This window comes from Ammospiza nelsoni, chromosome 8, assembly GCF_027579445.1.
Source record: "Ammospiza nelsoni isolate bAmmNel1 chromosome 8, bAmmNel1.pri, whole genome shotgun sequence".
Classification (NCBI taxonomy): domain Eukaryota; kingdom Metazoa; phylum Chordata; class Aves; order Passeriformes; family Passerellidae; genus Ammospiza; species Ammospiza nelsoni.
The window spans coordinates 15463336-15474505 of NC_080640.1; the positions used below are offsets into that span (position 1 = coordinate 15463336).

Sequence of the window (11170 nt, forward strand, 5' to 3'; positions counted from 1 at the left end):
CGCGGCCCTTTAACAATGGGCGCGGCGCGCGGCGCCGCGTGATGGCGGCGGAGCCCCGGGGCCGCCGCGCCGCGCTCGGGTGTCCCGGGCCGCGCCCCGCCGCCTCCCCCGCGGCCGCCGCCACCACCTCCGCGACCCCCTCGCCCGGCCGTGCCCCGCGGCGGGAGGGGGCGGCTTAACGAGCCGCATTTGTGCCCCGCATGGCGGCCAGCTGGGCTAGGGGGCCGGGGGTGCCCCGCGGCAGCTGATCGCGGTTAGCCGGGGGCGAGCCAGAAAGGGGCGAGGGTGGCGCTGCCTGTCCCGCCCTCAGCGAGTGCCGCTTCCTCCCCGGTGCCTGGGCCCGGGCGCCGCGCCGCGCCGCCGATGGAGCTGGAGGCGCAGTGGTGGACAGGACAGCTGGCGGCCGACATCCACCAAGCGCTTCGATACAAGGTACCGCGGGGGGAGCCGGGCTGGGGGCGGCCCCGGCGTCTTTGTGAGGCTCCGGGCGGCGGTGCCGCCGCGGGGGCAGCGGGCGGAGGGCGCGCCTGGGGCGGCCGCGCTCGGCGGAATTGGCTTTTGTGAACTCGGAGCTCGCCGAGTCGTCCCGCCGTGGGCGCCGGGGCCGTCTGTCCGTCTGTCCGCGGCCGTGACAGCTGATCCGAGCGGCCGGACTGTGCGCCCGCTGCTCCCCGGAGACGGCAAAGGCTCACGGTGCGCCCGGTGCCGTCTTGAGACGTTTGCAAGGTTTAAACTGGGCAGAAAGCATTGTGGTGTTATTGGAGCACAAAAAAAAAAAAAAAAACACAAACTACTAGCCAAACAAAAACCCTGTGAAAGAAACGCTGTGGCAGCGTTAACAGTAGAGGGTTAAGGTAACTGCTTAGAAGTTGCTTCGATTGTCTCGGAGTTGTTCTTCGGGAGTGTTTTGATAAAGCACCTCTTAACACCTGGGCTAAAAATCCGTTTACAATGACCGAACCTGCTAAAACAGCGCTTTTGTTGCTTGATGATACTCGATGAGCGGATTACTTTTCCCGGAGTCTTGATTGTTTTACTCTTTTTCCGGTGATGGAGGGAAATAAAGGAAGGACAAGATCATTTATTTGCTACCGGATTATCTTTACTGAAACTAAGTTGGTGCTGTGAGAAGTGAATTATAAAGCTTAGTAGGTGGGAAGTTTGTTTGTGGGCTTTTGTTTCACTTCAATAGCACGTTTCAAAACTTTGGATTTAAATTAAAACTTTGAAAAATTTGTGACTCCATTGCAACTTGATGCCATTAAGTTAAGTTAATCAAGATAATTTTCGCTGGAAATGTTCTCCAAATCCTACTTGAACACAGCGTGTGGGTGCACAGTCCATATCGTAAATGTATTCATAATAAAGGGGACAGAGGACAGCACTGCTGGTCTGCTGCATACAAGAAGAGGTACTGGCTACTCGGCCGGAGCCTGGTCGGTTTTTTTTTTTACCAGTCCAAATTTTGTATTCAAAATAGATCATGGCACAGATTTTCTCAAATGTGGTGTTTCTAGGACCTTTGTTTTGAGGGGTCCTGCCCCCACGTCTGAGACCCTGTGAGCTGAGGTGCCGTAGAGCGCGCTGCAGTCAGTGTCAGTGTGCCATCAGTCACATCGGGTCAGTGCTGTAACGTGCGCGAGCCCAATGTTGTTCAGGCACACCCGCTCCCCTTCCTGAGGGTCAGCTGGCTCTTAGTGGTCCTTTCCTGGAGGCATCGGCAGGAGATTTGGCATCTCTAGAACATGCGAACACTTAAAGTACAAAGTCTGGTTGCCCAGATTGAGCTGTAGCAAGAGAGGGGTTGAGTTAACTATTGAACTTTGCATTGAAGCAGCTGAGGAATTGCATGCCCTTGTACAGCCTTTGCAGCAGAGACAATACAACAGACATGGTAAAAGCTGAAGTCACTCTGTCTGATTGCCCAGATGAAAGATGCTAAATTTTAGTTTGTTAATATTGTGCAGAAACAAAGTATTTTTTAGTTGTTCTGTAATACAACAAATATATATTTTTTTTGCTGAAAAGGAATTCTGAAATTATGAGAACAGAGGGAAGAAGGGAGAAATCCTTTGAAACTTCCGTTAGAAATATTAAAATATCAGCTGTATTAATCTGATACCACTTCAAACGAAATCATAATTTTAATAAAATTACCTGCTGCTGTTCACCTAGGAGCTAAAGCTGCCCCCTTACAAAGGCCAGTCTCCCCAGTTACACCTGAGAAGATACTTTGCAGACCTGATTGCCATTGTGAGCAACCGCTTCAGGCTGTGTCCTGCTGCTCGCCACCTGGCTGTGTACCTGCTGGACCTCTTCATGGACCGCTACGACATCTCCACACAGCAGCTGCACGTGGTTGCTCTGTCCTGTTTACTTTTGGCAAGTAAGTATGTGGCACCAAACTTTAACTAGACTGATCGATTCTACTGCCAAATGCAGAGCGTGTCTGGGTGGGATGGAGCAGGTGGAGGAAGCCAAGTGGTTATATAAATGATATAAAGTGGATATATAAATGATAAGCAGTGCATATCGCTTTGGCCCAGTTGGTAGAACATTTCTTTAGACTTGTTTTGATTTCTGTTGGCACCTGATGAAACTGAGGGTGGGAAAAAACAAGCTGAGATCAAAAACTAATGTTTATATTTGTAAACAAATTATTCTAATGTGAACTTAAGACCTGTGTTGTAGAAACAGAAACCCCTAGAAAGACAGTCTATCTCAAAATAGGTCCGTTCTGTGCTGGAAATGAGAAATTTGCCTATCTGTGATAAAGAAAGAAATTAAATAAACCATGTGTACACTGCACTGCATCCTTCTGATTGTGCTGTGTAGTTCTGGAATACTCCAGATTTTTGTAAATGGCGGTGTTATTTAAGCAAGCTAAGGCTAACATAAATCCTGTATTGTCACATAAAAAATGTAACACAGGTAAAATGCATTGGTGAATACACAGTAGTCTGAAGACAGAATTAATTACAAACACTCATTATAAACAGTGCTGCTTATATTGACATCAGATTCTTGTGGTGTGTATCCACCTGTCAACATTTGGGGACCCCTTTTCAGTATCCCTGAAAAAATAAGGGTGCCCTTTGCTGGGAAACCTGCTGGCACTTGGTCACAGAGAAATAGAGGTCAGAGAAAATGGTCCTGGCAGCAGAACTAACTGTTGGTTCAGTTTATGCTCATCTGTTTCTCTGAATCTCTTCTCATTTTTCCCAGTAAGGGCTCCAGGCCCTCTTTGCTATAAAACTGGAGTGCAGTGGTATTGGACAGATTTCATCTTTCACTGCATCCCATGTCCACCAATACAGCTATTCAGCAGAGCAGTTAAACCAGAAAAGGTTTATTCCATGTTCTTCTGAGGGCAGACTTTGACTAGGTGCCACCAGCTAGTAATCTTCTCTTGGCAAAGGGTGTCGTGCTGAGTATGAAAACATTGCCTCAGAAACCACTGTAATCCATTTAGGAAAATGGATTGGCTTTGAACTAATGCCAGATTTTCAAATTAAATTCATGTTCTGAAGAGAATTTTTTTTTGTTTTAAACAAACCTCTGCCATAGTTCATGGCAAGCTGCAAGTAGAGATCTAAAAGCCTGGAGAAGCTGTGTATGGATTGGTTGAGAGAGAAGCAAAATGCTGTTTTAAACTTTTGCCCTGTGTGGCTCAAACAAGCAGTTTAATCAGTGGTGTAATAAGTTATGACACTGTGATATATCTGATAAGGTTAAAGAAGTAATAAGAGGAATTATTATGTGACTCCTGAAGTTTTATTTCTGTGATTACTGGAGTGTGGGAAACAAAAACTAACAGACTGGCACCAGTATTGGATTAAGTCCTATATAAGTACCTCCACTGTTGAAAAAAGTAAATGTTCATGTATGTTCAGTCCTGCAAAACTCAAAGAATGTGCATTTACAACCTATCACGTAGCACTGAATAGAGAGTGTAAGATGGAAAGAATTTGCAATGAAATTGAAATAGCACAACCGTATGGCAAACTGTATGGAAATGTGACACTTGTTTCTCTTATTAATGGGTTTTCTACATACACAGTTTTGCTTTAGGCTAAAAACATACAGGCCTGACAAGTTGAAAGTGCAAGGAAAGTTGCAACACTTTATGTGGCAGAGGAGGTTTTCAGATGCATGTTGCCGAAATCCCACTTGTTTGCCAGATCTCAAGTACAAAACTGCACCTACCATTGCAGGCATTAAAAGCAGCCAGGTTGGCTGGAGCTCTAGCTATGCTCTAATGAGTTTTAGACACAAAAAGGGTGTGCAGGGGTGGGAGGGTGATTAAAGCCAAATGCTTTTGTGGTGTGTTTGCCAAGTCACATCAAAGTGGTATTTCATTGATGGCGGGGACACATTATACAATAATTGGGTGACAAAAACTTGCATATGTAGTGTCAGTGATGTCCCAATATTCTGCTCTTGGCAGCTGGCTTCTGTGTGCCAGCATGGGAAAACCAGCAGGAAACATGGCACTGCACAATATCCTACACAGTGTTTGACATTATCTGCTGAAATTTAGCCCATTTTAGTACATACCCCTTTTTGTCTCTAATAACATAGTCTATTTGAGCTTTGCATCTGCAGGAAAGTCTCAAGCTTGTTTGACATAGTAGAATTGAAATATGACCAACAAGACATTAGCTGTAATCCATTTTATAGTGAATATGTGCTGAACCTTTTTTTTTTCCCTCCTCTTTCTGTTCACCTGAAGGTAAATTTGAAGAAAAGGAAGACAGTGTTCCCAAACTTGAACAGCTGAACAGCTTGGGTTGTATGACTAACATGAATTTGGTACTCACAAAACAGAATTTGCTTCATATGGAGTTGTTGTTGCTAGAAACATTTCAGTGGAATCTGTGCCTTCCAACTGCTGCTCATTTCATCGACTATTATCTTTCTATTGCTGTCCATGAGACTGATCTTCATGATGGCTGGCCAATGGTTTGCTTAGAGAAGACTAAGTTATACATGGCAAAATATGCTGATTACTTTCTGGAAGTATCATTGCAAGGTGAGTTACAGATTTCAGATAATGACTTCTTTGTTGTCTTGACAGACAATATCAAACTTCAATGATTTTTTTTTTCTTATTCCTTCTTTCTAGATCATGAATTTTTAAATTATGCCCCTTCTTTAGTTGCTACTGCATGTGTAGCTTCTTCAAGGATTATCCTGCGTCTGTCACCCACGTGGCCCACGCGGCTGCATCACCTCACTGCCTACTCCTGGGACTTCCTGGTGCCGTGTATTGAGCGACTCTTAATGTGAGTTAACACCAGTGGCTTTTTTAAGCCCATCTCTGCATCTGTTGTTATGCTTAATTGCTGCCAGCAGTGCAATTACATTTCTTTAAAAATTTCCGTTCCTCTGTTCTAAAAATACTTGTGTATAAGTTTGGTACATATTTTTAGGCAATAACTGTTTTGCTCTTTCCAAAAGGGAAAACTTTATCAGATCTAATCTCTTTCCTGATCTTTCAACAAATAAACTTCTGCCTTGCATTTCCACTGAACATCTGGGATGCTTTGAGCATCTTCAATAGCTTGTTCCCAATCTTTCTAGTCTGATCTGAGAGCAGAGAGATAGTGAAGGGTGCCAAAGGCAAAGGAGCCTATGACTGTATGCCTTGGAAGTTCAAGGCATGCTCCAAAGAGATGATGGATCCAACCTGCAGACTGTTTAGGTGACCAGCTTTGGCAGGAGGAGATAACCACGAGTTTGTATCTATTCTTGCTGTATCCATTTTTGCATTACATCTGACATAAGATAAAAATTCCAATGAATGCCAAATGAACCTTCTTGGGTAGGCATGGTAGACAATCTGCTTTCCCTCTACAGAAATTTGCTGTTACCCAAGTCTAACATAGCTGTGATCAGAAGATGCACAGCTGTATCTGTGTAAGAACCACATCAGCCTTAGCAATGTGACATTATCACCCTTGATGGCCTCTGTTGGCTTCACTTATGTGTATGATGAAAGGAGTAGTACCTAAAGCATGCAAGTGCTGTTGCAGAAGTGTTTTCAGTATTGCTCTGGAACAGAGGGAGGGCACCATCAGAAAGTTAGTAATGAAATGTGTAGGTGGCATCTGCTTAACCTCAGCATAGAATTGAGAAAGAGAGTGTGTCTAGATACATTTCAGACAGTTGTAAAAGGGAATTCAGATGAGCCATACTAGATAGGGTAGAAAAAAGGTGAGACAAAGGAAAAAAAATGAAGTGGTTTTGCTCTCTAGAAGAGGATCTAATACCTATATGCATATGATCTTTAAGTACTGTAATGTAGATACTGCAAATCTTTCTGGTATCTTTCCTTTAGGAACCTTATACTCTGTTAAATTTAAATTAGGTAGAAGCAGCCAGTTCAGGTTCTGGTAATCCAGCAATTTGTTGGCCAGTGTAAGTACAATAGCAAACTTTACTGCACTGTGATTCTAGATCCCACTCTCTTGCATGTATTGTACTTGGCTTTTATCTGTGTTTTTTATTGCTGTACAATGAAGTGAAATGCTGGAAAGAGAGTGTACTCTAACCACGTTTTGAAACCTTAGGTGATTTTAAAGGGTAGCTAAAACTAATTTTTTTTTTTTTTTTTAAGTTTTGGAAGCTGTCAGATACTTGCATCATTTTTTAGAGTGCTCTTAAAGTTAACTCAAAGGAGTTCAAATTACATGAATATCTATTTTGATGTATTTTGTCTTTTGTTTTAGTGCGCATGATAACGACGTGAAGGAAGCAAACAAGCAGAAAGGACAACAGGCTCAGTCTGCCCAGCACGCCGTGTTTCAGCCCCCAGCTCTCAGTGCCCAGCAGGCCAATGCTCAGCAGCACCAGCACGTACCACAGTACCTGCAGGCTCACCAGCCCTCCTTGCAGTTCCACCACCCAGCATCACAGCAGCAGAGCTGCCAGCAGATACTGTCATCCACTCACACAGCCTCCTACCCGCTGCAGAGCTGCCCTGCTGCCCTGCAGAGCAGTGCTCAGGCTCGAGGCCACGTGCAGACGGGCGCTGCCATGTCCCTGGCTGTGCCCCTGGACGTGAAGCCGTGTATCAGTGTCTCCTACAACCGGACGTACCAAGTGAACGGACGATATTCCTGCATTACTCCCTGCTTTGAGAGGTGATAAGTACAAAATGCTTTTGTGCTTGTTTGTTTTTTGGGGCAGAGAGTTGTGTGGAAAACGGTTTCATTTTGTTAAACCTCAAAGTTGGAGGGCAAAAAATTGAATTAAAAAAGGTGTCATCCCAGGAAAGAAAGCAACTGGACTGGCAACCGGTACCACAGCTCAAATAGCAGCCTGCAAAAAGTTAGCACACAGACCATCCTCTGAAAAAGAATCTGTATGCTTGGGGATAATGTGTTCTTCCTCTGACACTCAGAATATTCTGCTTCTAATGTGTGTCTGTGAAATACTACTCAAAAAAAAAAGCCAGCTGTGGACTAACTACAGACTTATCTTTTAATGAAGGAGATATGCAGTATTATTTTGAAGACATTTATGTCATCCCACCGTACAGTATTAACACTTACTTTATACTTACTGAAACTTAAGAATCCACTGAATGCCAGACTTCTGCAGGTACATGGAGATCACAGGAAGAAACAAATCTCATGTGGCTAACTCCATCATCTTGCCCCTTTTTCACCACTGGTGCTGGTTATTTGCTTTAGGCTAACACATGTGAATTAACTGGTATTTTGGCTAGTTTTTTAAGTTTTGTACCTTACAGGACAGACAGTATATTTTTGCCTCTTTTATCCTCCCTATCTTTTTTGTGTTTAAAGTAACTCTTTCATACTAACTCAGGGACTTTTCTACTCGATACTCTGTGCTGCTGGTTTGTACACTAATTGGGCTTAACTCGGGGAAGGAAGGCAGAGGGGGAAGAGACTATAGCAAGTGGAGTGGCTTTTCTTCAGGGCATCTATGCAGAGTACCAAAGGGATATGTTACTGTTCACAGAATGTAGATGTGAACTACTGCCCAGCAGTGTGATAATTGAAGAAAAGAGTTTCAACTGAAATTGTACTGTACCAGAACTACTTACAGTGGCTGTGATTCCTCTTTGTACACACACACAAATACATGAATACTATTAACCAACAGAAAGCATCCTCCAGTTGTACTGACAGTACCATCCCTACAGAAAAAGTACACTTAAATGCTGATAGAAATCCAGTTCTGTCACGTTTATAGTGGAGGAAAATTCTCAGGTAATAAAGGGGCAACTTTTTCTTCTGCTATTTGGGAGTTCCAGAAGAAGATGTAGAGATTTGCTCTTCCAAGTGGGTGGATCAAAAATATTTAGCAGAGTGAACTCCTTCACCACAAGTAAGGTGCTAATAATACAACTTTATGGAATTACACTGTCTCCTGTGGAGTGGATAGTCTGAGGGTAGAAAGCTTCACTCATCCACCTCTTGGATGAAAATTATGGTAGAGATATTAACAGAGATGGTTTTTGGGGTCCTTTTGTGTGTTTGTTGGGTTTTTTTTTAACGGGGGTGTTTTGTTTTTTCTTTAAATACAAGAAGATATCAGACTTTCTCCTGTGGTAGAATGTGGGAGGAAGTGGTATGAATAACAGGATTCTTACTGCTTTAAAATATCTTTATAGTATGTGGGCTTAAGGCTTTTTTTGGTAGTTTCATTTGTTTTTTCACCATCTTCTTCCCTGTCTTAGTGGCAGCACTTAAAGTTGTGTTCCATCAAATGACACTGAATTATTGTGAATCTTACAGAAACTGTTTTGAAAGCAGGGGCAATTAAATTACATTATCAATACGAAGATGAAAGCTTTATCATCACAATGTTCAGAATGGAGGAGGACAGCTGTGTTCATTCTTTCTAGAGCTAAATTATAACATGCTACAAAAAACCTATTTATTGCTGAGGAGAAGAAATCCTGTTTCTCTTGTTTTGTCTTAAATTCCAATTTCTGTTGTGGGCTTTTGTAGCATAGATGTGCAAGTCAAGAAGAATAGGAGGATGAATGGAAAAGATGACCCTCTCCCTTTTATCCTAGAGAATCAACTTTGAAATAGGCATAGTGTGGTCAATTCCTTATTAAAATGAAAGTTGGTTTGGTTTTTTCCTCTCCTCTCTTCATCTCTTAATGAATATTTCCCTGTGTCTGAGAGTAGTGTTAAGTAGAGACTTTCCACCTTATAAGATGCCATGCTTTTCACTCAGCACTGTTACCCGTTTTAGAGGGAAATGGACTTCTTTCTGCTGGTTTCATTTTGTTGCAATGCTGTATCCAAGTCCTCAGTGTTCTAACTACCTCTGATGCTATGAATGTACAGTCTTGTAATAGACCATGACTTGAAATAACAGCAGATGCCTGTAGCAATTTTTTTCTGTAAAATCTTCAAATCATCTAACTTGTCATCTTTTTTTGTGACACAGCAGTATAGGCTCTTCTTTTTTTGGGGTATTAGTAAATTTATCCCATAGGCATTTGATATATAAAAATTTAACTAATACTTAACACTGGAATTATAATGGGTGGGGGGCTTTTTCACTTAGTTAATACCACAGCTTTACATTTAATAGGGTATTTTTTATTTGACTATTTTAAGACATTAGGTCAATTGTAAAAAGATCCACTACATACTGTTTGTTTTTAATTTATTACTTAGTCTGAGTTTTTTTTCTGACACTACAGTTGCATCATGACTACAGAGAAAATGTACACTGAACAGTTTCAATCTATATTATTTAAAAGGGCTTTATCAGTGTACATTAAAATACACTGTTCTTACTATTAGAACCAAAATGTGTTTTTTATGGCATAAATAAGAATGGTGCTTCTAAATGCAAAATGTCCAAAACAATGGAATCTTTGTGAGTGCTATGCATTCAACTTATTTTTTAAAATAAAACTAGTTTTGAGTAAGAAGGCTCCAGTGTGTGTTATGCTTTGTATTGTGTTTTATAAAAGCATGTAAACTGTCTTGCCCTGTGTAGCTGGCTGAAGCTGTAAGGACTTCTTTCTCTCCCTCCCCCCTTGTTTTCTGTGACATATCATAAGCTTCAAGAACACTCAGACTTCACAATTGAAAAAAAAAAAGTAGGAAGGAAATCATGCAGGAAGGAGCGTTAAAACTAATTGCAGCCACAGCATATGCTAAATATTGCACACTTCAACAATGAGTCCAGTACACAGCTGTAACAAAGAAATAAAGAACAAAAGAACTCGAGTAGCTCAAGAGCCAGCGGGTGGAATTCATTTTGTTCTCATGCAGAAAAGCAACCATTAATGCTGGCAATCTCAGATTTCTAATACTAGAAATCATTTAGGAGATGTGGGAATAGCCTCTTGTCAAGAGCCACAAGCACTAGTGTTATTCACAATAGCTGTGAAGGGTCAGTCATGCTGCAGGCACTATAGAATCACATGATGTATCCTAGCACAGATATTTTTGATTGTTTTGAACTTCTGATAATTCTTGCTTACTAGAAATAGTTCTGCTTCTTTCTAACACTGTGCACACTTTATATTTGTAGCAAGGCCGAGTCACAAAAATTAATAAGCTTGCTTAAAATTTAACTTGTCTAAAGTTAAAAAATGAAATTATGAGGACTCTTAACTTTCACCCATCCATTTAGGAATAAACCACTGATAGTGAAAACATTTCTGGAGGACCGAGGGCCAGAGGGAGAGCAAGCTGTACTCCATCCCAGTAAGGAACAAAGGCAATGCTCTAATACAATGATAGCATGCATATTACATGGATACTTTGATCTGGGAAGTTTTGTCCTCACTCTTAAGGCAGCAAAAGTCAAGTCTGTCTAGACTGGCCTTGAAATCTCAAGTTTTTATATTTTTTCACTGTAATTACAAAATAGGAACTACCTGTGACATTTCTGAGTCTCCTAACAATTACAAGGACTGCCAAATACTTTTCAACATTTCAGTAGAAGTCTCAGCTTCAGATTTGAAATTGCAAGTCAAGCTATTTTTGTGTTTGTATATAACAAGAAAAGCCTTATCTCTGCTTCCCATGACCCAGGTTCATTATTTACTTTAAATGTGAGGCTATTTACGGTCTTCCAGCATTGCAAATTTAGCTTAAAATCTGAATTTTAAAGTCAACATTTTAGTGACTGACGCATCACCAGAAATAAAAACTTTTTCCAA

At 41.8% G+C, this 11170-nt stretch overlaps 1 protein-coding gene across 2 annotated transcripts; it reads left to right on the forward strand.

Annotated features, from left to right (window-relative positions):
* The first annotated feature begins 240 nt into the window (after nt 1–240).
* On the forward strand, nt 241–9928 carry CCNJ (cyclin J). 2 transcript variants are annotated; one of them, XM_059477576.1, is made up of 5 exons: nt 241–432; nt 2176–2386; nt 4733–5032; nt 5126–5285; nt 6732–9928. In XM_059477576.1, exons 1-5 carry the CDS (start codon nt 364–366, stop codon nt 7147–7149), a joined length of 1158 nt encoding a protein of 385 aa, XP_059333559.1. In that variant the 5' UTR covers nt 241–363; the 3' UTR covers nt 7150–9928. The 2 variants fall into 2 exon arrangements, with proteins under 2 accessions (XP_059333559.1, XP_059333560.1); XM_059477577.1 differs by lacking the exon at nt 241–432 and adding an exon at nt 1221–1411.
* The last annotated feature ends 1242 nt before the right edge of the window (nt 9929–11170 follow it).

Bases quoted from the DNA above. Each gene is read 5' to 3' on its own strand.
- CCNJ (XM_059477576.1), top strand. From the start codon at position 364: ATGGAGCTGGAGGCGCAGTGGTGGACAGGACAGCTGGCGGCCGACATC. The intron at 433-2,175 runs GTACCGCGGGGG...CTGTTCACCTAG, and splicing joins ACCAAGCGCTTCGATACAAG to GAGCTAAAGCTGCCCCCTTA. The intron at 2,387-4,732 runs GTAAGTATGTGG...GTTCACCTGAAG, and splicing joins GTCCTGTTTACTTTTGGCAA to GTAAATTTGAAGAAAAGGAA.